Genomic DNA, 26,917 nt, shown 5'->3' with positions numbered 1-26,917 from the left:
ATAGAGTAGAGTGAATATATAAAGGATAAAGGATAAAGTTTCTGGCGTTAATCAATCCGCTTGGGATGCGCCCCACGTTCACTTCAATTCAGAATCGTTTGAGGTTTACGAACGTGTATCTGGCCTATACAATGACTTGCGGTGGCTAGCCGATGTGTCAAGTCAGTGCTTTTATCCTCCCAGACAAGTCTGGTACCAATTTATCGACCCCTTAGGGATGAAAGGCTTGGTGAGCACTAGGGCGGATTCGAACGTCCGATCGATCGTGCAGGAAGCGGAACCTCTAACCGCTACACCACACTCGCCCCAGAGTGAATATATATATATATATATATATATATACCAGTCTGAATGTCCGGCTAAAGCCGGACTTCAGACTTTCGGTGGTTTTAGCTTCGTTCCCCTTGACTGATCAATGAAAGTTAATAGTAGTGGTGTTTTCTGTAAAATTAGATTTGCGTTTTTTTTAACAACGCTTTCCTTCTCTTCTTTATATTATTAACTAAGGGGAAAGATTACGGAGTTTTCCTTCTAAACGCGTCAATTCTACATTTGGAGAATATTCGACCATCAGCTACAAACACTCCTTCGATGCCAGAACAATATAGATACAATTTGAAAGCATTACTCGAAGTATGGGTATATCTCCTAATTTCTCCCAATAGTCTTCACAGAATGATGTTTTAACAGAAAATGACGTGAAAGACATCATCCTACTGATAAAGATAACGTTCCACCTCAGATCACATAAACATCTTGCTACTATTTAAGCATCTGTTTGCATCCGTGTTTGCACCTTCTGAGAACGGCGTGCTACAAGCTTGAGGCGAACAAAGAAGAAAATAGGCACGCGGAGGAGTCATAAAGGCGAAGAGCAAAGCGCCCAGTGGTCAAGGCTATGAAACGACTCCAACCATTTATCTTTTGCGTCATTCACGCTAAGTTATTGCGCACCAATGACCGGGTTTACCGACGCCGGTGGATCCGTCGCACCCGATATTATAGCAATCTGGCGTCGGCGCACCAATCTGACGCCGTTGGACCAGTCGCACTCCCTTCTATAGGTATCTGGCGCCGGTGGACCAACCTGACGCCAGTGGACCCGTCGCACCCCCTTCTATAGATGTCTGGCGCCAGTGGACCCGTCACACCTCATTTTATAGCTTTCTAGCGCCGGTGGACCCGTTTTTGAATTTCGTCACAGAAACACACACACACACACACACACACACACACACACACACACACACACACACACACACACACACACACACACACACACACACACACACACACACACACACACACACACACACACACACACACACACACACACACACACACACACACACACACACACACACACACACACACACACACACACACACACACACACACACACACACACACACACACACACACACACACACACACACACACACACACACACACACACACACACACACACGCACACACGCACACACACACACACACACACGTGACAGAATAAGCCCGTTATTATATATCATGATCATGATCATGATATATAATATATATAATAGAGTGAATGCTAGTGCAGTTGGAGTACGGTGTTATCTATGTTAATCCGCAATTTCCGGAGCCTGGCAGTGCCAGAGAGAGGAGCCGTACTGGCATCTAGCGGTTCTACCCGGTTTCTCTCATCGTTGTCGATCACTAAGAAAGATTGACTGTTCTGAAGACCAATACAAGCACTATACTGATCAAATGTTTTCTTAGAATTCAGACTACAGCCCGAAAGAGAGCCCTAAGTGGATAGGAGTCAGAAACCTGAGCAGAGACGAAACAAGGACCGAACATAAACCTGGAATGGAATCCCATCGGTTATTTATGCGAATAGAAAGAAGACCATCACAGAATCACTGCACCCTTAAAGGCATCACCCCACAAATCGAACCCCCAATTCTGCAACTGATGAATTTCATTGTGGACGGACATCTTTGTAATATGAGTTGAAACAAAGGCAGACAATTAGATAGTTGCCTTTCATCAGTTGCATTTCGCCCAAAAATACCTCTAAATAACACAATCATGATACGTAGTAAAAAGAGCGGAAACACAATTTTCTGATCGCGGACCATGCCACCTGAAAAAGGACCAAACACGAATCTGAGGTGGTACGGATTTCAGGTGGGGTATTTGTATACGGGATAGTAGATTATGGAGACGGGCTAAAGGAAGGGGGGGAGGGGGGAGGATGGTGATTCCGTCCATTTCTTCCTAGTTGCCGCAAAAAAGGCTCGAAAGATAGGGCTTCGGGAGTTCCGGCGCACTATTTTCTACAAGAATTGGCTACAGTGCATGCTCCACTTTGAGGATACCGCATTGGCTCGCTGATTGAAAGAAATGTTGCATCCTCCAGAGTCACCCTTTCCTACTCCAAGCAGTGAGCTTTGTACAAGGACGGGTCAGGGCTTTTTGAGCAGCTCGCAAGAATATCGCGCCTACTGTTGACCGAACTTGCTGGGGAACGATAATTCACTTCTAATTCTCGAAGACTAAGCATGTTCTTGTTATCAGTTAGTCAAAGCCGCAGTTATCTCGTGCTTTAAGAAACTCTCCAAATAGGGTAAATACCCAGCGTACTGCACTGTAGCAAATGCTGATTGCATTGCCCGACATTCCATTAGCCAAACTTCAGTAAACTGAAGGAGACTCACCCGCTGTCGACGTGTCGAAAGACTAGTGAGATAATTTGAGCAGCCGCCCGTTGCAGGTTGACCAGCAGTGCCTATGTCTTTCAACGCCTAACCCACTTTACAGAATGTCATCTGAAGGAGTAGCTGCAACTACAAGTTCTTTCTACTTGGCCAGACCCGGCCTAATATTGTTGGCGATTCTTAGTGGGAAACTCTTGCGACTGATTATTTAAAGCCAGCCTATCACGAAATTGACGAAGTTGGAGTCTCTGGGGGCAAATATGGAGTTCGGTGTGTTAATTACCAGCATAAGCGTAGCCGCTCTTCAATTCCCCTTAATTGTCCTGCAAAACGGCCTGAAAAAGAGCGTCAGTTCCCACGAGACATGTGAAAACGCAGCACGATAGTGCACGTGCCGCATCCACTAGCGAGTCGTCGAAAATCAATGAGGTCCCTTATTTGAGAGATTATTTGAGAAAAAAAGCAATGAACAGGCTGCTGAGAGAAGATGAGCGTGTCCTACGACGTACGTTGGGGCGGAAACATCCCTTACGTACACCGTAGGACACGCTCAGGCCGATTAATGCAAATTGAGCAGGGAAACTCTCATAGATCCATTCACTGTTGGAACCTCTGTGGGCAGTTGTACACTTGTAATGTAGATTACGAAGTGTACATCTGCCCATAGAGGTCCCAACATCGTAAATTTTGTGATACGTTGTCTTTAAACTTTCTTTGGCTCCCCCGTTCTTTTTGCCTGTTGGTGCATTCACAGCTGCTTATACCATATCACCAATACTTCCCCATCTCTAGACTGCAGGCTGGTCGTCGTGGATAACCTCGAAACGGCTTATGACATTTTGGAAAGCAGCTTAGTTGCAAGTCACTCGACCGTTCAGATCAGCTTGACCTTCAGCTGCTCCTAACGCATCCATTTTCATTGGATTCGAGCTGGTGACAGTAGTCCTTACGCTGCACGTAGACGTAGTTGTTTTCATACTTTGTAATTCCAAAAGAGCGATGGTGCCACTTTGGTCGCAACCGCTAGCTCCGCCTCACCGCTTCGAGTTCGACCGCTTCTGTAACTGCACTAAGCATCACTTCCTTTCGACCTGACTCTACCTCATCTCTTTTACTTAAGACTCAAAGTGGGTAACTTTTCAATCTTATATGGGGTCTTTCATGGTTCCATTGTATCGATTGAGATATGTATCAATTGAGATCCATTTCTTCAGTCAACGGACGTTTGTCTCACAAAGAAGTCTGTTTCTTCCCTCTCTTGTGTTAATCCTGTGAAAAATACAGCAAAGATAGAAAAAGTGTGGTAGAACAAACGTATTTAGTATTGAGTAAGACTAAAACGATAGTAGTATTAGTAACACGTCACAAAACTAACAAGCGATTTGCAGCGGAGCTGATTGTCTGATCCAAGTTGATGGTGAGAAAAACAGCGTTTCAAATATGCTGTGTTGCAAAGCATTGCACATGAGTGCATTGTTCAAAAATCTGATTAGTTGATAATTGCAGCTTTCTTCATTTCGGAAGTTTTTTTTTTGACAAACAAACAAATCTATAGCAAACATCTTAGCTGTTTCATATTGCGTTAAAATCAAACTATTTAACATTGCAGTTTCAATTTTGAAGCGTAATGAGCAGGACTGCTTCAAATTGAAACTCATTTTTGTCTGTTACTCATATATTCTCATCACTTCTATTGAGACAACACATATACACTACTTCATGAATACCCTTTCTTACGCACTACTACTTTTCGAGCCTCCCTTGAAAATCGAACCTTTTCATTCATTCTTTCTATACTCGAAATTATTCGATACCGTACTAACGAGGCATTTGTACGCTACTGCTGACGAAAGGAAGGAAATTTTAAGTCAAAGTAATTGGCGGAAACTCACCTGCGGTGGTATCAGAAACCGAAAGGGTGTCCAAGTGAAGGGAGACTGACTGATAAGTGGCTGCAAGAAGCGTCTGTAAAACACTTGAACAATGATTTTATAAATATTTTAATTTTTTCATTACTGTCACTGAGTGAGCACCGTAGAAAGTAGTTTCAGTAATAGATTTTTGAAGTACCCAGTGGCTAGTCTACATTAACCTTGTTAGACAAGAATGATCTGAGAGAAGAAAATGGAAGAATGATCAGGGACGCATGATCATGCTTTATTGTGCGCTATAACAGAAAGGATTCAATACACCAAGCACTGTAAAACCATAACCAACCAACACCAGATCATAAATCAAAGAATGATTAAGCGAAATTCTCCTTTTAAAGACTCCTCTAAACCGATACGTGCACGTGCATGGTTACTGCTATTGCTTCACTGTGGATCATAAATGGAAGACGAAAATTATCTACTGAATTAAAAACACTTTCAATCAAAGTAAAGTAGCAGGGTGTTGAGTGTCGTTTTAAGAGCATGACATGAGAAGGTGAAAAAATTATGGATTGAATGGTGTAGTTGCTCCTGACTGTTATACTGCTAAGAGACAGTACTGCAAGGTGCACTCTTGTCCTATCTTATTCTTTAACGAGAGATTAGTCGAATTCTAGTGGCATCGCTTGAGCAGTGCTCCTCGTACCAGAAAACAGTCTTGGACACACTATCTGGCAACTTCACACAAATGAAGGTATTTTAAGCCGAAGGAATCAGGAAAAGTGTCAACTGTGTTTGTTCGGAAGATTGACGATTTAAATGCAAAAAGAACTGGATCCACATTCACGGATTCACACAGTTGAAGATGATGCAGTCCTGCAACTGGCAAAAGGTGTTGTGTTCTTGCACGAGTTGTGAAGATGGTTCATCGGACCGGGGACTCCCCCAAAACTAAACAAAAATCGGCAACTCTGCCAACATTGCTACGTACATTGAGCTGGTTAATAAGAACCTCTCAACACATGGAAATAACATACAATGGCAATAACACAAGATATACAACTACATGACTAACATAGTTAACATCTCTACGGCTCCAACACCTCCCCTCTAAGATGAATGCATCGCGTACGTCTTCATCTTCGGATCAGGTTGCAATCGACGAGGCGGTCGGCGTTGTCGAGCTGGTCTAGTCGTTGTCGGCGGCACGATAATTGGTGTTCGATCCTTGACATTGTCGTTGATGTCGGCGATCGTCCTTGCATTACGATGGTACCGTCCGTCTTCCTGGTTGAACGGCATCTTGGAAGCTTCAGTCCTCTCGCAGCTAACTCTCCGATGTTTTTCTCCACGCATCTGGCTAGCCTGTCTTTTCCACAAATCATCCTCTTCCGTTAGTCGTACACGGCTCGTCCATAGCGATTCTTCACACGAGCAGGGATCCATTTCTCATGTCCCGAGCGGTAGTCACGCACCCACACGAGTTCTTCGTGGTGGTACGATCTCTTCTGTGCTCCATGATGACGATTGAACTGTTCTTCAATTTGCACATTGCGCGTTCGTTCTTCTTTAGCTGATTCCTTCAGCAGCGTCAATGACGTCCTCAACTGGCGCCCTAGGAATACCTCCGCTGGAGAAAGATGTCCTGGCGTTGATGCACATGGTGTTCTTCTATAGCACTGCAAAAATTCCGCAAGTTTCTCCGACGTCCCTCCCTCCTTAATCTTCTGAAGGGTTCTTTTCAAGGTATCCGCAAAGCGTTCTACTTGACCGTTTGACTGTGGATGGAACGGCGGCGAGCGAACGTGCTCAATTCCTTGCATGTCGCAGAATTCCTGGAACTCCTTCGCTGTAAACTGCGTACCGTTGTCTGACACGATCACCCTGGGATTTCCGAATCGCGCGAACAGCATTCTGAGTTCTCTCAACGTTGCAGTGGTTTACGTCGACATCTCAAAGACTTCTGGCCACTTCGAATACGCATCCACTACCACAAGGTACATCCTACCATTCAGTGGTCCCGCATAGTCGATATGAATTCTGTCCCACGGTTTCTTCTTAGTGGTCCAAGAATTGAGGACTGTCTTCTTTGGCATCTTCGCAGCTTCTTGATTGTTACGGCAGTGGCGTACAGCTTCTTCGATGTCCCTGTTGATGTTCGTCCAGTACACATATCCTCGGGCAAGCATCTTCATTCTTGCCATTCCTGGATGTCCTTCATGCAGTTGCTTCAAAACTGCTTCTTGAAGTGAGGCTGGCACGACGATTCTGTGGCCAAAATACAGGCATCCGTTCTGAACTGACAATTCGTGGCTCAGAGCCTTCCAGCTGTTGACTTGTTCTTTAGGCTTGCTTGGCCATGTTCCTGTCTGCAGCATCCATATGACCTGCGATACCCTTTCATCCTTCCTTGACTCTTCTTCAATAGTTTTCCTGGTCACGGGCAGTGCTTTCACAGCAGCACTCTGAACACCAAGAATATCCTGTTCAATTTTGGCTATCACAATATATTCAGTCTGAGCCGGTCTTGGAGGGATCAGGCTGAATATATTGTTTGGACAAGACGTCAGCTTGTCCAAACTCTGTCGTCTTCTGATATTCGATTTCAAAGTCATATCCGAGAAGTACCAACTTCCAACGTTGCAGTCGATTTATCGTGTATACGGGCACCATTTTCTTTGGTCCGAAAATGTGTAGCAACGGCTTATGATCCGTGAGGAGCTTGAATCGACATATATGTAACCGTGGAACTTCCGAACAGCGAATATCAAGGCGAGTCCCTCTTTCTCGATCTGACCGTAGTTCCTTTCTGCAGCGGTGAGAATTCGGCTTGCATGCCATATTGCCTTCTCGGTCCCATCCGGCATCCTGTGCAGAACCACAGCTCCAATTCCATGGTCTGATGCATCGGCCGCTACAATTATATCCAGACTAGCATCAAAATGCGTCAGGAGCAGGTCTGAAGCAAGCACTTCCTTGGCGCGATTGAAGGCTGCTTCACATTCCTCATTCCATTTGAACGGAACGTTCTTCTTCAACAAAGCATCCAGCGGTGCGCGTAACTGGCGCATCTCCGCGACAAACGATCCATAGTAGTTGATCATACCAAGGAACGAGCGAACCTCTGCCACGTTCTTCGGTGGCGGATGGCAGCTGGCGGATGACCTCAATCTTCACTGGGTCAGGATGGCGTCCGTCCTTACCTATGATGCATCCGAGATAACGGATCTGAGGCATTAAAAAGTTACACTTCCCCAATCGGACGAGGAAGCCGTATTCAAGGATCCTTCCGAATAGCGCTTCCAAGTTATGGCGATGTTCCTGTTGTGTGCGGCCTGTGACTATCACGTCATCCAGATAGGCAGCAACGCCTTCCAGTCCACATATCATTGATCCATGATCTGCTGGAATACGCCAGGTGCTGACTTCACGCCGAAGGGTAGACGATTGTAGCGGTACAGTCCTCTGGGCGTATTAATCGTCAGCATTTCCTTCGATTCTTCTTCAACTTCCACCTGCAGATATGCTTCTGCGAAGTCGATTTGCGTGAAAAGTTGTCCTCCATTCAACTTCGTAAGCACGTCCTCCGCGGTGGGCAACGGGTGCTGGTGCAACTGCAGCGCATTGTTCAGTCCTGTCGAGAAGTCTCCGCACAAGCGGATTTGCTCATTTTTCTTCTTGACTACAACGATAGGTGTGGCCCACTCTGAATGCTCTACTGGGGATATCACTTGTTGGGCCACCAGCCGATCAATTTCAGCATCCAAATCCGGCAAGGAGGCATAGGGCACTGGTCGCTACTTTTTGAAAACAGGTACTGCGTTGTCCTTCAACAACAACTTCGCCTTAGTCTTGACGCATCTGCCAAGTCCGCACTTGAACACTTCTGCGTATTGCTTCTTCAAGTCTGCGATGATTTCCTCTCGGTTTGCTTCTTCTTTAGTCACCATTCGGCAGTGGTATTTGTCTTTCAACTCCTTGTACGCTGGAAGTTGAATACACCACTCCAGTCCTAGCAGATTCGTGCCTTCGGTGACGTTACAAGTTCCATTACCTAGGATGTTCTTCCCTGTTGTCCCGTCTCTGACAAAGAAGTCTGTGGAGAATCTTCCATCAATCTTCATCGGTGATCCATCTGCCATACATAACTGGCCGTCAGGCAGTTTATCCTGAGACGCTCGTACCGTTGTCGAATCAGCGCCTTCTTTGACGTGAAAAGCTTCTCCAGATTTGCGACCGTCGTCTCAAAATCGATCTCGTGCGGTTGTTTCGGTAGTATGTCATCAGCATATTTGCGATATGCATCCTCGTCCAGCGTGAGGATCAAATCGCGCTTCTTGCTATCCAGCAAGACCGAATCCTTGATGACCGGTCCGTACCTCTTGTACCAATAGGCGAAAGTGTGACCCACCTCTTCGTCGGACACGAACATTTGCACATCCTTACTCAGCTGGTCGTATTAATCCTTGCTGACGTCCTGGACGGTGGTTCTCTGCGTGGGTGCCAAGGCGGTGAGCAGCGTTTTCATTTCTTCATGTTGAATCCGCATTTGTTCAACCATTGCTGCAAGAAAGTTCTCGAGTTGTGGCTCCGAAGCCTTACCTTCGGCTCCTCGCGGCATCTTGGGGCGTCGCGATGGACTCGTTTGCGCTGCTTCTGCTCGGTCTTCTTTCTTCTGAATCCTCGATCGGGCTGCTGCTCGGTCTTCTTTCTTCTGAATCCTCGATCGGGCTGCTGCTCGGTCTTCTTTCTTCTGAATCCTCGATCGGGCTGCTGCTCGGTCTTCTTTCTTCTGAATCCTCGATCGCCACTTGTTGTGTCTTTGCTCGAGCTGTGAAGATGGTTTATTGGACCAGGCACTTACCCAAAACTAGACCAAAATCGGGCAACTGTGCCAAACATTGCTACGTACATTGAGTTGGTTAATAAGAACCTCTCAACACATGGAAATAACATACAATGGCAATAACACAAGATATACAACTACATGACTAACATAGTTAACATCTCTACGGCTCCAACAAAAAGAAAAAAAGTTCATACCTTTGCAACTTCTGCTGCTATTTTTGTGGCTATGAAATATTATTTTAAGATAAGAAATATATGGGTTGAGGAAAGGTTGGTGCAAATACTATTTGGAAACAGGTGTACCAATAAACTTCCTCAATTAAATAGGCGAAAGTGTGCAATTCACATCTATGAGCGTGAACGCGCCCAGAACTGCCCAGTAATCCACAAAAAGGCGAGAAACATGCAGCACTGGCTACACCGGAGCTAACTCTGCAGAAAAAAATATCAAATTCTCGCTTCTGCAAAAACGAAAAATGTCGTTAATACGTGTCTCCCGCTCTAACAATAAAAATTTCTCGTAAAATTTAAGTTTTACGGCACTTAAAATAAAAAAATTGATGGTTTAAATCACGGCAACCAAAAATATGATTTATAAGGCAATCCCAAAAGAAGGAGAACGCACAGCTTTTTGCTTCCTTCTTGTCGACTCAACTACACCATTTCATTTGAACTGTCCAATTTAAGGGAGGCTTTCATCGGCGGACCTGCTCACTGGGAGAAACGCCCGCAATCTTCCCAAAATGCAGGTGAGATAAAACTTCCCACTTCTCACCACTTTGCAGAGTTGGATGGCAACTTACTGACTGTTGAATTCCACCAGCACTGCTTCACTTTCTTTTTTATAAGTGTTAGCTTCAGTACAGGCAACATTTTTGTTCTTAGACCAGAGCACAAAGTGAATTACTTCACCCCCGATTTTTCGGTGTTTGAACAAAATAAACCTAAAGACGAAGTGGGTCCCAAAGCTATTCCTCAGAAACTAGAACGGACCGGGAAGATTTCAGCTTTTCGTGTGATATTGTTAGGAACCATTAAAAAACGAGTAAAAACGATTCTCAGCAATCCAATTTTCTATTCCGGAAATGACCGATTAGAAATGGTCAAGCAAACCAGAAAAGTTTCGAAGGTTTTAACCAATCGTTGACCCAGTCTTATGCTTCTCAGCTTAGAATTTTGTTTCCGAAGAAGAAGAAACGAAGTTACAGGTACCATATTGGGTGGTCACCCTTCTATGTGTTCAGCTGTACAATAGAGCTGCTGCCTTATCAGACGAGGGTATGTGTCATGCTCATTCCTCTCATCACAACTCATTTTGTAAGAACTGCAATTAAGAATGCGCTAATTACCACGAACTCCGGACTTCTTCCGATTACGCGACTTTTGTCGAAGACTGCGCTGGCAAAGCAGTGCTTGGCTTCGAAAATGGAGTGTCCAACAAATTCTTCGCGAGCAAACTGACACAAGACGACTTCAACAGCTTATTCGAGAACGTCGTCAAGGCTTCGTTCAAAATCCTGATTGAGAACACCAACTTCGAGCAGCTGAAGTTGCCGAAACTTGAGGAACTGAACGGAGGTAATTCCAAAGCTACGAAGCCTCATTTGGACCATGACCACAGGATTCAGGTCTCTCCATTCGTAACAATAAGCTGCTGAGGACGTTCCAAATAAACAAAGCTCACAAGTTTGATCGCACAATCAACGGACCTACAGTTGTGACGGTTGACGGCAATCCAGTGCTTGGTCGAGAGAGCATGGATAATCTGCGACACCTTTGCGATTACTGCGATATTTTCAGCTGGACGAGTACGATCTTCGTATGTGCATGTTGATCGAAATATAAAAGCCACCTCGTTGTTTTCAGAATGTAGCGCATTGGACGTAGTTAAGCCTGACTCGTACGGTGACCTTGTTAACAGATGTGCTGGAGAGTCTATAATCAAGCAGAAGCCGGGTGCTCGCTTTTTCCTACGTGCCAACAAGATGACACAGCACCAGTTCAATTCTCTATTTTATAAAGCCACCCATGTGGAAATGTGTCTCGACTTCCAGGATATGCAGTGGAAAGAGATAACCTTCCCAAACCTCGTTCGACTCATTCCGTGTGGCTACGGTAAGTATTTGGTTCTTAGCGTAGAAACCGGGCATCTGCGATCACACACAACAATGGCTATACTTTCAGGAGATCCATCGCTAAGGATCGTCCACAATTACTATTTGACTGCGATTAATCTGCCAGCCTATGATTCAGAAGGATTTGGTCGTCTGAATCCGTTGAACAATGTAGAACTCAAGAACAACTTTGTTCTACCGAATGAAGTTCTCTTATCATTAAAAAGTAACTGTCGTTTCTGCAAACTTGAGCAGTACAAAGGTAAATTATGAAATTATCCAAATAATCGAACAGTCAAAAGGTGCACTTTCAGAGTGTGACAACTTGTATTCGGCAAGCACTGAAAATGCCACTGAATTCGTAGACAAGTGCGGAGGAAAAAGGGTAATGACACCTAAAGAGGGTCACGTACTAATCCTGGACATTTCCACATTAACTCAAGAGCTCATTGATGAGTTATTCATGGACGCCACCCACATAAAAATGTGTATCATTCTCAAAGGTTCGCAGATCAGGAGATTGCGAATGCCTCGTCTCAAGAAAGCGGAGTCATGCCTACCAGGTGAGACCTTCGCGTAGCAGATGTCCGGATTGCCAGTAATAACGACGGATTTCAAAGTTTTAGGCAGGCCGGCGTTTGAAATCGAAGGAAACATGTACCTGGAAGTGATTGAGTTACCTCCTGACTTTGACTTTAACGTTTACGATTACATATTCCACATCAGCAACAACCCCAGACTGCCAAGAGAAATCCTCGTTATCTTCGACCGTTGCAGAGGGTGTTCGATAGAAACAGATACTAGTAAGTGGTTATCAAAAGCAAAAAAAACGCAGTGACTACTCCACTCAAAAACTTTATGCGGAGGTACAGACATATTTGTTTCTCAAAAATAATTAGTATTTTTCAGGATGCTCAATGACGAGTGGTGGATACAAAACGGTCTACGAATTGCTACAATTCTGTCCTGGAAAAAGACACATCGTATTCCATGATGAGATTAGTGTAACCGAATATCAACTCCAGCAGCTCTGTTCCGAAGCAATATTTCTACAAATGTGCTTCAAAATCGTCAACACCAACTACAGACAAATCAACTGTCCAAAGTTGATGTACATGAAACCATGCGTGCAAGGTGAGCCGAGCATTCCGAAAGAGCACTCTGAATCGCTCTGCTGCCGTTTACAAATATGACCGTTCTATTTAATACGACCAAAAATTAGAAGAAAATCCTTCCCTATTCTAAATCTTCTTTTACTTAACATGTTTCTTGTTCACGATTGTTACTGAGTGGGTTCAAGTTTACTTAACATGTTTCTTGTTCACGATTGTTACTGAGTGGGTTCAAGACCGTAGTAATTTTTCGTGTTTACTAATTTGTTGCTAACTTGTAGGGATATCAAGCAGATTCGGATGAAGGAAATGTAGTGCTCCAGATTAAGGGAGCCCAGAAAGCAATGCACTTGTAGCAGTCCCACACCATTCAAATAAGCATGACACTAAACGCAAATTTGTAGGAGACAATCCTGAAATATATAATAAACACTCCAAAAACCGATAGAGCATCTTTGGCATCTTCGGCAACTGGCATCTTTCTTTTCTAGAAATTTCGTACTGAGCTTTGTTCCAGGAAAGCAAGTGCTCACAATTGTTGGAAACCCGCTTCTAACTGAAGTTACTATCCCGCTCAACGTACTCTATCCAAAAGGAGAGAAGATCTTGATTGTCAAAAAGAACCAGAAACTGAAGCAACCAACCATTGAGAAATTGAAGCAGATCTGTCCGGTTTGTGAGATCGAAGGTTTCTTCTCAAGTAAGTCAGCCGTCATGTTTGAACTCTATTCCATATAAACTGTAAATGGCTGCACTGTTTAGGTGAGAGAATCATTCTATCCTATAAAATGCTTTGTTTCTATACACAGCGACAATGAAAAACTTGACTAGAAACAAATCTTTCGTTTCGACTGAACTGCCCCGTACTCTTCGGTTTCTTTCGCCTGAAACGCAGCGCAATATTCGTTCATTTGTTCTTGCTCCTCTACTGGAAGCACAGCAAACTAGCCAGAAGAGATTGGATTTTTGTATTACAGAATGCAGCGGCATGGGACCAATCACCGATGTTAACGCGTTCCTCATGCAGTGCAGTGGACAACCGTTTATCGATGGAGCGCCTGGCGTGGTCCTAGAGGTGGACCTTTCTCACACCACCGAGGAGCAGCTAAACGGATTATTTGCGAATGTCGAAGAGATGCAGATCTGCATTACTATCAAGGGCTCTAGTATCACGAGGCTGCGCTTCCCAAAACTGAAGAGATGGAGGTCATGCGCACCTGGTTAGAAAAGTTCTTGATTTCATTAAATTTCACAACATGTGCTAAGCAGTGTTGAAATCGTTAAGACTGTGAACAATTTGCTCTTAGATGGTGATAATTAGAAGGAAGAATTCAGCAAAACACATTTATACTATGATTATCTCGAACAAGTGCAACGATATTTCAGGGAGAGCTGCGTTGACATTAATAAACAACTACTACCTGGAATCCCTAGAATTCCCCTCATGCAAAGGATGTGTTGATAGTGCCATCATCCGGAACAACCCTCGTTTGCCAAGGACGGTGATCGTATTGATTACCAGCTGGTGCAGTCAATGCATAGTAGAGGAGTATGTTCCATGTGAGTTTTTAGCCAATAATATCTGATACTCAGAGTGAAACAATTGTATTTAGCATGCGGCCTTGGCGTTGGAGGATTTAGCGCAATTGACTTTGTTAGGGCTTGTGCTGGAAGAGATTTCATTAAGCCCGAAGGTGGTCCTGTTTATATAAGGTCCAGCGAAGTGTCAGAAGCACTATTCAACGCATTCTGTTCCAAAGCCGTCTACATGGAAGTGTGTATCGAAATATCCGAGTCTTACTATAGGAGCATTCGATGTCCGCACCTCAGAGAAGTCAGACCTTGCGAGCCAGGTGCATTCTTCGGTTATCAAGATATGATCTTTTTTGCTCCTTGGCGTGAATACCACCTATCACCAAAATTCTTCACTTTTTTTCGCCTTTAGCCTTTTGAACTATAACTATTATCAATTTAAAGTTATTTCTATTACCTTTTCCTCCCTTTATTTTATTTTCTATACTCTGTCATTGGGCGGGTGTGGCGCAGTCGGCTAAAGGTTCCTTGTAGCCACACGGACGAGGGTTCGAATCCGCCTTAGCGCTCACCAAGCCTTCTATCCCTCCGGGGTCGATAAATTGGTACCAGACTTGTCTGGGATGCATCGGCTGGCCCATGCAAGTCATTGTATAGGCCAACAGCCGTTCCAAAACCTCAACGGTTACGAATTCCAGTAAAACGCGTTGGCGCATCCTAAGAGGATTGATACGCCGGTGAATTTATCCTTTTTTATCCTTTTACCCACTTACTGTCTATAAATAGACACTTTGTGCTAAGTAAAGTATGTATTTTTTTTTCAGGAAAGCAAGTTTTTACCATCGTTGATAATCCACGCTTGGTTGTGGTCGACATCCCGGCAGCTGTCCTGTATCCTCGGAACGAAAAGATCCTTTTTGTAAAGAAAAATAAGGTACTACCGCAAGAAAATATCGAGAAGCTGAAGAGGATTTGTCCAGCTTGTGAGATCGAGTTCTACTTCTCAAGTGAGTTCACCAGTTTGCTAGAGCACTTCTAAAAATGGGTAGTGAGAAAGAAATGAGACTAACATTTTTTTGCTAATGCTTTTATGAAAAAACCAGGATCTATAAATGACGCTACTTTTAAGAGTAATAGCAAGCGAAAAGGAAAAAGAGAACAGTATTAAATTTTCTGCTAGCATCTTAATATTCTCTACAAGGAGTAGAAAAGCCTCTATTCTACCCTTATTAGAATGAGTAAAACAAGTAGTAGTATCGTTTAGAATTGAGCTTGATTATTTATTTATGCTTTATTAAACTACATTTTAACTTGATGTTTTCAATTTGGCGTCGACATTTTTGCAGCTTTCTTGTGACACGGTGGAGTTTCTAAGATTTAATACTCGCATGCTGCTATTATATACTGATTGACGTATTGTGTGCTTCAGAATGCAGTGGGTTGGGGCCGATCACCAATGTCGACGCGTTCGTCCAGCGATGCAGCGGACAACCGTTCATCGATGGAGCAGAAGGGGTGGTATTAGAAGTCGATCTTTCCCGGCAGACAGAAGGACAGATCAACGGACTGTTTGCGAATGTCGTCGAAATGCAAATCTGTGTTACGATCAAAGGAAGCAGCATCAGGAGGCTCGTTTTCCCAAAGCTGAAGCAATGGAAAGCTTGTGCGCCTGGTTAGATTAGCTTTCAGTTTTGTTGTCAATTCCATCAACACGTATTGTGAACGCAATTCCAATTATTTTTAATGGGAGCAGTTTTAACTGACGTGAATTCCTACTGCAGTCTTTTCTTGGGTTTTTCAAGTTTTTTTTGGAGAGCATCGAATTACCAACGTCGTATAAACAATTGAAACGAAGAACTCCTTAGAAAGTTAACAACATTTATTCGTCTGCATGCAGAACGGCTCCGGCACAAACATAAACCTTTCATCAGTAATACCCGATATTTCCCCTGTGCGTTAGTGAAAACGTGAGCACTGTAAAAGAATGCTGTTAAATCTTGAAAATTGAGAAGAAGAGTGTTTTACCACTTTATTCTGGGGATGAGCACACAGAGAAGAATGCTACCAATTCCGAAGATGTTTTCGAAATCATCATTAATATCTCAGCAAAACCTATCCATACTATGATTATCTCGAATAAGTGCAACGATATCTTTCAGGGAGAGCTGCGTTGATATTAATAAACAACTACTACCTGGAATCCCTAGAATTCCCCTCATGCCGAGAAAGATGTGTTGATAGTGGCACTATCCGGAACAACCCTCGTTTGCCGAAGACTGTGATCGAATTGATTATCAGTTGGTGCAGTCGATGCATAGTAGAAGTATATGTTCCATGTGAGTTCCTCATCGCTTTAAAATCCTCTTTTTTTCAAAAGGCAACATTGAGAGAAAGAACATTTAGCTTGTGGCCTAGGAATTGGAGGTTTTACCGCAACTGATTTCGTCAGAGCTTGCGCAGGAAAACCGTACATCAAACCCGAAGGTGTTACCATTTGGATAAGGTCAAATGAAGTATCAGAAGAAGAATTCAACGCTTTTTGCTCAAAAGCAGTCTATATGGAAGTGTGCATTGAAATCTCCGTCTCTAACTACAGGAGCCTGCGATGTCCCGACCTCAAAGAGGTCAAATCTTGCCAGCCAGGTATGTACTTTGGTGGAAATTAGGAACTTTTTTCTGCTGCCCTGGAACATTGTTCATGACTGGTACTCCTTGGAAACAATTTTCGAACGTGTGGGAATTGCATTTATTTATCTACAGTTGTTGAAATAATCATACGTACTTGTTGAAATAAGCAAGAAAAGAATATATCAAAATGCAGCCTTATCTACTGAAACCATAGAAAACTGAACTTTCAAATGTCAGCATAAATTTTGAAGCTCTTAAATTCCGATGAATCAGCAATTACTAACATCTTCTCTATAACTAATGTGTCTTATGTGTAAGCAGAACATGATTGACGATAATACGCAATTTTTTATCTGGAATTCCTGCAGTTCCACTTATGCCAGCAAGGGTGCGTCAGTAACGCGATCACCAGAAGCAATACTTTTGCTAACAAAGAAAGAAGTTTACTGATAACATCTACATGTTTTAGGGAAACCCGCGATTACTATCGTCGGCAATCTGTATTTCTCCATCTTTGAAATACCTCGCACCGTACGTTTCCCTGCTGGTGCGCACATATTTGAAATTGCTGGAAATCCGCGTCTTCCGACAGATACCATCAGAATCCTCAAATCAATCTGTCCACAATGTCGCATCACATATGATTATGGTTGGTTCCTAAAAATGTTTCTTATAGTGTATACCTGTGGTTAACCATCCCCACGACGCGTATTTTTCGATGATTCACATCAAATTGTGTTACTGACCGATTCGGCTGAGGGGAAATTGCCACTGTGAAACAGACCTCGATATTGCTGATTACGAATATAGCTTTACAAAATCACACAAAAGGAGAAATGTCTAAGCATTCGTTTTCCGCTAATTTCTCTCACCTTTTGCATCAGCAGATAAAGAACTCTTGGGAAATTCCCAAGCATGGCATTTTGTTAGAAAGTACACTTATTCCAGAATAGTCTACTCCGTTTAGATTGTGATCTTGCGCGTCCATTCACGGCAAAACAGTTTGCTGCTGCCTGCCAACAACACCATGTAGTTCGACCTTTACCGGGCTACATACTCGAGTTCACATCAAACGATCTGACCGAAATGGAAATGAATGCAATGTGTGCGGAAGCGATTTACCTGGAAGCCTGCATTGTCATCTCAGCATCCCAATACAGCAGTTTCCGATGTCCTAAGCTGCGAGAGTTAAGGTCATGTCAACCAGGTCAGATTCACAGATCCAACAATAGTTGTCTTTTATTGCACCATAAATCTGTCAAATATTCACCATTTCCAGGGCGCGCTGCCATCACAATTATAAACAATCCTCGCTTCCAAGTGCTCGAGATTCCGCCGAGCGTTACCTTCCCCCGTGGTGCAATTATCTTAGAAATTTATGGAAACCCTCTTCTTCCAGATGATATTTTGGAAAAATATAGGAAATTGTGTCCACATTGCAAGTTTGGATCTGAAGGAGGTGCAGTTTTTGTTGGCATTCTTAGCTGAGTACGTTTTGAGGTTTAGTAGTTCCTTTTCAGAATGTGTCCTGCAACCACGTGAATACACTGACAAGGAACTAGTAAGGACTTGCGCTGGAAAGAAAATAATCAAACCTGCAGAAGGGTTTTTCTTGACGCTTTCCTCGCAGTTTGTGACAGAAGCTGAGATGAATGCTCTCTGTTCAAAGGCAACTCATATGCAAATTTGTATTACAATAATTGACTCAAACTTCAAGAGCTTACGTTGTCCATACTTGAAAGAACTGAAACCTTGTCGACCAGGTTGCTCTCGTTGCTAACACTAGTTTTCAATACTTCCATTAGCTTCATTCATTTCAGGAGAGCCAGCAATCAAAATCGTGCGAAACTTCCAATTCTCTGTCCTTGAAATCCCAAACACCTTAGCCTTCCCGAAAGGAACTATCATCTTTGAAATTGAAGAAAATCCCCATCTACCCTTAGAGAAAGTTAAAGAACTCTTACTAATATGCCCACTGTGCCACATAACCGCAAATCTCGGTTTGTCATAGAATAATTATAGTTATTCAAATCATTATAAATATTTATCCAGATTCTGAAAGATTTCAGCGTGCGACTTGGAAAGGAGACACTACACTGAGAAGGAACTAGTAGCAGCATGTGCAGGAAAAACTATAATCAGACCAGCAGAAGGATATATGCTGGTTCTTAAGTCCAAAGAAACAACAGAAGAGGAATTTAACGCTTTGTGTTCGAAGGCTATTTACATGGAAATTTGCATAGAAATCACCAATTCACAGTTCAAGCGCCTACGATGTCCATTTTTGAGAGAACTTGTTCCATGCCAAAAAGGTAAGCTAAGTTTGTAAGTTTAGTGTAAAAAGTGGAAGATAGTGAAAGTTGTGGAAGCTCTTTGTCATTTTGCTTTATATGTGAGCATAAGTACAAAACTTCAGAAAGTTCAGCTGTCGTTCCACATATATTTCAATCAGATATTTGTGCAAAGAAAGTGGTTTAAAAGACTTCAAAAGGATCCATTTAACTATTTGGTTCTAAATAACATTAGATGCTCTGCAAGCAACAGCAGCATCAACAGCAAATGCCGCTCTGCAAGCAACATCAGGGGACTCTTTAACATGTATGGGTTTGCGATGCAGCAAATAATGATGCTGCTAAGCGAATGTCTGAGATGTTCCTTATTTCGCTGGTCTGGGCAATACTATAGGCAAATTAGAGGCTTGGCCATGGGATAAAGAATTGCTCCTACGTTAGCCGTTGCTTTCATGTCTAAAGTGGAAAAATCCCTACTGGAATGCAAACCTGTATTGTACATAGATGATTGTTGCATTATATGTCGAACACAAGCTGAAATGGACACTTGCTTCGATCTCTCAAATAAACAATCCCGGTACATAAAGTTTAGGAGGGAAAAACTTAAAGACAATTGGCTGCCGTTTCTCAATGTCCAAGTTCATTTGTATAGGGGAAATTGGAAAACAAAATGGTATCGAAAATCAAGTTGTAAAAACATTTTGATTCACTACCAATCGGCGCACCCCCGGAGAACCAAAAAGTCAGTCATTGTAAATGTGTTGGAGACAGCTGCAACGGTTTCATTTGATGGTCAAATGCGCATAGCCTCCGTAAACATGGCTAATCACATTGCTCAGTCCAATGGGTGCCCAGCAAAGGTTTTTCATTCAAATCGGAGCCATGCAACTGAGCGGCGGTGCCACATGGAGAACAAACAACAAAGATCCCTTCTGCCTTCCTTTTTTTCCGGATGGCTTACGATAGGCGGGTCTGCAAGACTCACTCAGACTAATGAAGATACCACCTGCGAACTTGAAGCAACAGCTAGTCCGCAATCGTGCCTATGACAGACTTTGTGAGACACCTGACTGCATCTTTTGTCCAAATCGGAGACAGGGTGATTACGGGAGTTACATATCTGATCACCTGTCAGTTATGTGGGGCTGAGTACATTGGCGAAACAGGAAAACCACAATGTACCCGCGTAAAGGAGCACCTAGACAAACTCGTAAAATCAAAAACATCATCCCCTTTAGGTGCTCATCGCAGAAAGTGTCATCACAACACCTCTTTCAAGATCAATGCGAAACCAGATGTTCTGGCGCGAAAAACATTGGAAGCGTTTTATATCCCGGCCAAAAGTCCAATCATGAATCGTAAAGAAGAATGTATCGCTGTGACCAACGAACTGGCGCTATATCAAGACCTTGTGGGTTTTGACCTACGGGATCAGAGGTGGGAACATCGTTAATAGTTACTACTAGCGGCGCAACTCTGAAAACTGGTGGTCCGCTAACATCACGATTTTGTGGCTATCAAGGTGAGCGCTATGGTGGTCTTCTTTTCTGACGTTGCCTTTGAATAATCTGTTTGCTAAGTCATATCTTGTGGGATGACGAGGCGTTTGAGAGAGTAGATTACAGGTGTCTTTGATTTTTCCAGGCTCTGAAGAAGTCGACGACGCCGAAACATTAGCCAGAATAAAGATCAATAACAATCTTGGTTCTGCTCAAAAAGTAGTGCACAATCAAACATTAGAGTCATTTACTGACTTTGAAAATATTGATTCAACGGTTTCTTCTTGCGTAGACTTTTGAACACACCTTGTATGAGTCTTATTGCTGGAAGTTAGATGAGGTCAACTCCGCACTTGCTTTCATTCGCAAAATTAGCGCTACAATTAGGCACTCTTCAGCTCCTAGTATGAAAGAATCAGTATTATATGATAAATATATCGAGTATCAATAATAATAATAACAATATTTCTGCCGATTCCTTTCCACAATACCTCTGTCAAACACCAGCGAGTGTTATTTCAGGTCGACCGGCTATCAAGATTGTCGGCAATATTCAATTCGAAACTCTCGACGTTCGCGAAGACCTCAAATACCCCGCTGGTGAACCTATATTCGAGATCAGTGAAGTGCCACATATGGCGCTCGCTCATATCAAGCGTCTTCAGAGAATGTGTAAACATTGTAAAATCACGGCCAATCTAGGTAATCGTTGATCGACGACCAGTTGCCCTGATTTTATCAGTGAAATTAACTGAAATATATCTTACGATGTCCGTACGCCTAAGATTGCGGATTCAGGTTGCGGACTCAACAAAAGGACGTACACAGATACGGAGATGGTTGCTGCATGTGCAGGAAAGACAATAGTAAAGCCTGCTGAAGGATACATGCTGGTGATGTCAAGCGACACCGTATCAGAGGCTGAGATGAACGCAGTCTGCTCAAAGGCAGTTTACATGGAGATTTGTATAGTGATACGATCGTCTTCGTTCAAATCTTTCAAGTGTCCTTACCTCAGAGAACTCAAATCCTGCAAACCTGGTTGGTTTTCCACCTTCATCACATCTCTTATGTTTGACAGGAAAATGAAGTCTTTCAGGTGTGCCAGCGATCAGGATCGTTGGAAATCCTCTTCTCACTGACGTTTCGATATCGAAGACGCTGCTTTATCGTGTAGGAACGTTGGAAGTGCGGGGAAACCCAAACCTCTCAGAGAGATCAATCATGGAGCTCAAGAGGCTCTGTCCAGAATGCATTATCAGAAGGCAACCGTGATGTAATTTCCAATACTCTCATGCTATCATCCTCCTACGGTGTTTCTTTTGTATTTTTCAGGAAATAAAAACATGAAGAAGACCCTCTGTAGACAATTCTTGAGCATAAAAAAAAGAATAAAAATGTCTTTTCGACCTCTGGTAGCAGTCTTCACTATTTAATCCTGATAGCGTGTCATTGTGAAAGAAATTCTTAACTGTCGACCTCTGGTAGTAGTCTTCATTATTTAATCCTGATAGTATGTCATTGTGAAAGAAATTCTTAACTGTCGATCTCTGGTAGTAGTCTTCCTGTATTGTTTTGTTTTGATTTTTACTTCTTTGTTCTTCCAGAGAAGTGTTCAGATTCGAATATAATTATCGACGAGAAGATATAAATACACAATGAAAAATGATGAATATAAAAATATAATGTTATATAAGTAAAACTAAATAAAAGAAGCAAGAGCAAAATAGAGGAATTTACTATTAAAACATACCATAAAAAGAAGTTAAAGGTTTAAGTTAAAAGTATGGATTGTTTCGCCTCAAACTGACGATCCACTTTAGATTAGCCTGCTTTGATGTTTCTCAATAGGAAAAGCACGAGGGGACTGTACAGATTTTAGAGCTATCCAAACATGAAATAAGTAGTAGAAAGCAGTATTTGAATATTATAATTAGGAATACGAAACGAATGAATGAATGAAGAAAGGAGAATAAAAGAACGATAGAAATGAGACTAAAATCATAGTATACCGTGTAATACTTAGTCAATCTAAGCTAAATCTACTTAGGCAAAAATTTGAATTTGTACTGGAGCACGCTAGCTACGGAAGAAGCAGCTACAGCTTTCGTGAACTTGCTCGAAAAGAAATTGAAGAAAACTCTACTCTGGGGCATTTAGTTGAATAAGACTGATTGTAACTTCCGAAATCAAGCACAAATATCCATGTTCGTTTTACCAAACTAATCTTCGTTTCGAATTTTCTAATTCCACGTAGCCATTTCTGCATCTTCATTTGTTTGCAAATTTCGTTCGGATGAAAATGAGTGTTGTGATCGGTGGAAGTAATATCAGGAAACTCGATTCCTCAAAGTTGAAGGAATGGAAATTTTGTGCATCTGGTTAATCCAATCTTTATCTTTGTTCTCTTTCACCTGCAGCAACAGACTACAAAAGTAACCATTCAATGGATCACCTGGTTATAGGAAATCTAGTCGAAATTTCTACTGACAACAAGCAGTTTGTTGGGCAGTTTCGTTAAAGTGTTAGTTTTAGAGCTTCTGAGAAGGAAAAAGTTGCTAAAATGCTAAAATGTGACATTAATCGCCAGATTATTGGTTTAGAATAGAAAGGTTCTTATGAGAAATCTGAGAAATAGAGACGTTTGAAATATTCTGCTGGAATAAAACTACGAAAAAGTGAACTTTTGAATGCTAATGTAAATTTTGACGTTCGTAAATTTCAGAGGATATGCAAATACTAGGATATCTTCCCTTCAATTTATATCTACTATTTGTAGGCCCTACGGCATTGACTATAATAAACTATTTTTATGTGGATTACTGTCGTGCCCGGCACGACTTTCCCAGCCAACCGGCCGCCATATATAAGGGCTGGCACCGAGCAGTCGGGGTTCCAGTTTTTCTTTCGTCACTCTTCCGATCTCGGTCCAGTCTCTTATCCGCATTGTTCGTGGTGTCGTGTTGCGTCGTGTTGTATTCCGCCTCGTTCGATAACCGCACCACCACCGCACTACCACTTAAAACCCTCTACCCTGGCTGGCTGCCCACGGGGTCCGAACCGCAACCCTTATCCATCTGCCGCCGAGAACCACTTCACCATCTAGCCATGACTGGCCCCTTTGTTGATCCACCGTATGTCGTGTATACTATTGCCATGCCGTGTCCTGTATTGATGCCTTAAGGATAAACCCTATTTGTATAACCCTTTAACCACATCGCACCTTAGGGAATAGGATGGGGCGTGGGGTCATGGGGCAGCCTCGAGGCCCCCAAAAGGGAGAATCGGGGCAGGGGAGAAGGGACCCTCAGAGCGAGCCCGCAGGGTTCGGGGGGGGGGGGGGGGGCTAGGCCGCCATCCGGTGGCTAGCCCAGGGCAGGGCCCCTCCGGATCCGGGCAGTCGGCCCTGGGTCCCCCCACCTATGCTCGCCGCCCCTTCTTGGGGCGGAGCCGGGGCACAACAATGGTGCATCGGCTAACCGAGCCCGTTGTCGTGCGCTGGGCGATCCCGTAGGGACACTCGCTGCCTTACGCTGCCTATGACGTGCCGGGTGCCCATCAGCATTGGGCTGGCACTGCATCCGAGCATCGGGGTTAGCTTTGCGGGTGCAAGGGTTCATGTGCGATTATCACGACTGGGGTTATTTCATTCCACATGTACAGGACAGAACCAGGGTTACCCTTGGGGCTTGGGGCCTTGACATGTACAGGACTGAACCAGGGTTACCCTTGGGGCCCGGGGGTATAATCTCCATAGCGGTAATTGCCCTGGCACTCCTGCGCGCACACATTTTGGGAAGTAGGCTCCTTAGGCGCCTTGCGCTTATTGCAGCTTGTAGGAAGGAAGGCGTAGTGGGTCCCGGAGGGAACCTTGGATCGGAAGTCGCACACCACTAGCCTATGGCTCTCACAAACCGCATATCCGCACGTGCCAGACCGATGATCTACCTATGGCCCTTGCATCCGCGAACCCTCACCCTCATCCCCTCGTTTGCTGTGTTAGCACCTTGTTGTTGTGGCATTAGCCACTCTGGGTCCTTGTGTTCCCGTGGACGGGGTTCCTTTCCCCTGTCGCAGATTCCCCGCCTCTGTGCTGTTCATGCTCCCACGTCCCAACCGCACCATCTACACCGCTTGTTCGCGTACCGCATACCCTGCATGGCAATAGCATATTATATACGACATTTTTAGGTGGTACCACTCTACGATACAGCTGTCATGTCTACGCTCCGTGGTTGTAAGGCACGCTTGACCAACGCGATCAACAACCTGACGCGGCTGGTCAATTCCAACTACCCATCCGGCAGTACAGCTCTCCACACTCCAGCGTCGAATTGAGGACATGGGAAACGCCAAGATCTCCATTGGAAAAGCGTAGGAGACATTCCAACAGCGCCACGAACATGCCGTAAACTTCATCGAACCAACCGAATACCCAGATCTTATGGATGCCTTTGACATCTATTGGCGCGAACACAAAGGTGACGATGTGGAACCAACCGCTACCGCTACCATCTTCGCCCTCGACGATCTTATCCGCAAGGAAACCGAACTTGCGGATATGATTGGCACCACCGCAAGCGCATCCACCACACCCCAATATAACCCTAAAACACCATGGATGAGCCGATGGATGCCACATCCATCAGAACCCTGCCCTCACACCACCGCATATGTCCGGAGGCTCATCACCACCATACACTGCTGCGGATACCATAAACGTACAACTCCGCAAGGTAGAGCTACCTACCTTCGACGGGGATTTCTCCACCTATAATGACTTCTGGGCCAAATTCAAGACCGCGGTCCACGACAACCCGTCCCTATCCACCGCTGTTAAGTTTATCTATCCCAGTAGCAGCCTTAAAGGTAGCGCCGCACTTGTTGTACAAGGGTACGACATAACCAATCCCTCCAACTACCATCTTGCTATTGAAGCCCTACGCAGACGGTATGACCGTCCGCAGTTCACCCATAATTTCTTTTTGCAGAAAATAAGAGAACTTGCCAGCGTCGTCTGCCTCCGCTTCATCGCAGAGGGACACGTTATGCCAGATCCAAGCATGTATCCTGCAGCTCAACCGCTTCGATGACACGTCAACATCGCTATCGCTCAAGAAGCTCATTCGCAGCAAGTTCCCACGACAGACTCAGCTGGAGGTCAACAGGATGGAGCATCGGTCAGGTACGATTTGGAAGATGCATGAGTTTCTTGCGGGTATTGATGTGTTTATTCAAGAACTTGAGAAATTTGACGATAGCCACTGTCCTCCATTTAACCACGATCCACCCTATTCCGCATTATCCACCACATACCGCAACTGTTCAATATCTCCAGAGCCACTTTATGATCCGCATTATGATCTTTATGATTAGATGTTGTTTCTGTGGGTCAAGGAGCCGACCCGCTGCACCACATCTATGCAGACCTACGTTCGCCGTATGATAGTGTGGAACCTGAATCTTTGTTGGAAATGTGTCCAACTAGGGCACATGGCCAACTTTTGCCGGGCTCCAAGCTGTCGTTACTGCCAATGTAACCACGATACCATACTTTGTTCGTATTCGGCCGTTTCTCGTTTTTCTCATGATAGGTCTAATCGTTCTAATAATAATCGTCGTGATAGTCGTAATAGCGCTCGTTATGATCGATATTATTATCGCTCTCCACGTGGTCGGTACCCTTCTAGGGAATCGTCCCGTGAAAGAAGTTCATCTCGCTATTCCTCTTCATCGTACGATTATTCACATTCACCATCTAGGCGCCATCCCCGCGACAGAGACTACCACCATCAGTCTCATAGCAACCATTCTCCCTATCGTCGATCTGAACGTGATTCAGAGCGAATGCGCCACCGCAATCAAAGCCGCCACTCACCGTTTCCATCTTCACCACCTTACGGGGTCAGATTTCGTGCAAATCCACGCGATAGTCTTTCGGCCGTACGCAGAACCCATTCCAGCCCAAAATCCAGTAGCCATGTCGCCACGGATGACGAGATGCATAACGGACTTGATTGCCGTCCGGTCGACGATCCCACCACCCTTACCACTTCATCCAACCACCAACGCCCTCTTCTTATGACTGTTAAGGCTCACACTCGTAACATTAAGACGAAGACCCTTGAAACGGTCAACGTCATGCTGGATTCAGGAGCCCAAAACAGTTTCATAAGTAACGCAGCCACTGAGCGCTTATCCCTCAAACCCTACGACCATAAGCCATTGATTGTCATCGGGTTCGGAGGATGACATCAACTGTGCCGGATTCCTGGGTCATCGCTCGACCCAGGAATCCGGCACACTTGATGCCACCCTCTTA

The 26,917-nt window shown here is 44.0% G+C and overlaps 10 protein-coding genes across 13 annotated transcripts; 4 read left to right on the top strand and 6 right to left on the bottom strand.

Annotated features, from left to right (window-relative positions):
- Positions 1-5,680: 5,680 nt before the first annotated feature.
- Positions 5,681-5,926, bottom strand: RB195_009654 (uncharacterized protein; the record flags this gene model as incomplete). The annotated part of the gene is made up of 1 exon (XM_064190300.1): positions 5,681-5,926. One exon carries the CDS (start codon positions 5,924-5,926, stop codon positions 5,681-5,683), a length of 246 nt encoding a protein of 81 aa, XP_064047883.1.
- A 38-nt stretch (positions 5,927-5,964) lies between these two features.
- RB195_009653 (uncharacterized protein) lies at positions 5,965-6,483 on the bottom strand (the record flags this gene model as incomplete). Its single annotated transcript, XM_064190299.1, has 1 exon — positions 5,965-6,483. One exon carries the CDS (start codon positions 6,481-6,483, stop codon positions 5,965-5,967), a length of 519 nt encoding a protein of 172 aa, XP_064047882.1.
- Positions 6,484-6,510: 27 nt separating this feature from the next.
- On the bottom strand, positions 6,511-7,185 carry RB195_009652 (uncharacterized protein; the record flags this gene model as incomplete). The annotated part of the gene is made up of 1 exon (XM_064190298.1): positions 6,511-7,185. One exon carries the CDS (start codon positions 7,183-7,185, stop codon positions 6,511-6,513), a length of 675 nt encoding a protein of 224 aa, XP_064047881.1.
- Positions 7,186-7,221: 36 nt separating this feature from the next.
- Positions 7,222-7,674, bottom strand: RB195_009651 (uncharacterized protein; the record flags this gene model as incomplete). Its single annotated transcript, XM_064190297.1, has 1 exon — positions 7,222-7,674. One exon carries the CDS (start codon positions 7,672-7,674, stop codon positions 7,222-7,224), a length of 453 nt encoding a protein of 150 aa, XP_064047880.1.
- Positions 7,675-7,956: 282 nt separating this feature from the next.
- Positions 7,957-9,002, bottom strand: RB195_009650 (uncharacterized protein; the record flags this gene model as incomplete). 2 transcript variants are annotated; one of them, XM_064190296.1, is made up of 3 exons in its annotated part: positions 7,957-8,247; positions 8,389-8,653; positions 8,755-9,002. In XM_064190296.1, the coding sequence occupies 3 exons, from the start codon at positions 9,000-9,002 to the stop codon at positions 7,957-7,959; spliced, it is 804 nt and encodes a 267-aa protein (XP_064047878.1). The 2 variants fall into 2 exon arrangements, with proteins under 2 accessions (XP_064047878.1, XP_064047879.1); XM_064190295.1 differs by lacking the exon at positions 7,957-8,247 and having other exon boundaries at positions 8,368-8,653.
- Positions 9,003-9,029: 27 nt separating this feature from the next.
- RB195_009649 (uncharacterized protein) lies at positions 9,030-9,484 on the bottom strand (the record flags this gene model as incomplete). 2 transcript variants are annotated; one of them, XM_064190293.1, is made up of 2 exons in its annotated part: positions 9,030-9,369; positions 9,435-9,484. In XM_064190293.1, the coding sequence occupies 2 exons, from the start codon at positions 9,482-9,484 to the stop codon at positions 9,030-9,032; spliced, it is 390 nt and encodes a 129-aa protein (XP_064047876.1). The 2 variants fall into 2 exon arrangements, with proteins under 2 accessions (XP_064047876.1, XP_064047877.1); XM_064190294.1 differs by having other exon boundaries at positions 9,435-9,472.
- A 160-nt stretch (positions 9,485-9,644) lies between these two features.
- Positions 9,645-21,870, top strand: RB195_009648 (uncharacterized protein; the record flags this gene model as incomplete). Of its 2 annotated transcripts, XM_064190291.1 has the most annotated exons (28): positions 9,645-9,688; positions 10,106-10,167; positions 10,285-10,373; positions 10,627-10,696; positions 10,754-10,996; positions 11,047-11,226; positions 11,285-11,533; positions 11,603-11,794; positions 11,847-12,095; positions 12,159-12,335; positions 12,442-12,666; positions 13,162-13,344; positions 13,622-13,864; positions 14,031-14,204; positions 14,258-14,497; positions 15,002-15,184; positions 15,607-15,849; positions 16,337-16,513; positions 16,581-16,820; positions 17,275-17,454; positions 17,773-18,012; positions 18,085-18,264; positions 18,326-18,568; positions 18,626-18,805; positions 18,875-19,117; positions 21,118-21,297; positions 21,394-21,636; positions 21,695-21,870. In XM_064190291.1, the coding sequence occupies 28 exons, from the start codon at positions 9,645-9,647 to the stop codon at positions 21,868-21,870; spliced, it is 5,328 nt and encodes a 1,775-aa protein (XP_064047874.1). The 2 variants fall into 2 exon arrangements, with proteins under 2 accessions (XP_064047874.1, XP_064047875.1); XM_064190292.1 differs by lacking the exons at positions 9,645-9,688; positions 10,285-10,373 and having other exon boundaries at positions 10,162-10,167.
- Positions 21,871-25,039: 3,169 nt separating this feature from the next.
- RB195_009647 (uncharacterized protein) lies at positions 25,040-25,372 on the top strand (the record flags this gene model as incomplete). Its single annotated transcript, XM_064190290.1, has 1 exon — positions 25,040-25,372. The coding sequence occupies one exon, from the start codon at positions 25,040-25,042 to the stop codon at positions 25,370-25,372; it is 333 nt and encodes a 110-aa protein (XP_064047873.1).
- RB195_009646 (uncharacterized protein) lies at positions 25,269-25,688 on the top strand (the record flags this gene model as incomplete). Its single annotated transcript, XM_064190289.1, has 1 exon — positions 25,269-25,688. The coding sequence occupies one exon, from the start codon at positions 25,269-25,271 to the stop codon at positions 25,686-25,688; it is 420 nt and encodes a 139-aa protein (XP_064047872.1).
- A 754-nt stretch (positions 25,689-26,442) lies between these two features.
- Positions 26,443-26,847, top strand: RB195_009645 (uncharacterized protein; the record flags this gene model as incomplete). Its single annotated transcript, XM_064190288.1, has 1 exon — positions 26,443-26,847. The coding sequence occupies one exon, from the start codon at positions 26,443-26,445 to the stop codon at positions 26,845-26,847; it is 405 nt and encodes a 134-aa protein (XP_064047871.1).
- Positions 26,848-26,917: the final 70 nt, after the last annotated feature.

Source organism: Necator americanus, chromosome III (assembly GCF_031761385.1).
Source record: "Necator americanus strain Aroian chromosome III, whole genome shotgun sequence".
Taxonomy (NCBI): domain Eukaryota; kingdom Metazoa; phylum Nematoda; class Chromadorea; order Rhabditida; family Ancylostomatidae; genus Necator; species Necator americanus.
This window is presented reverse-complemented; position numbering and strand designations above follow the sequence as displayed.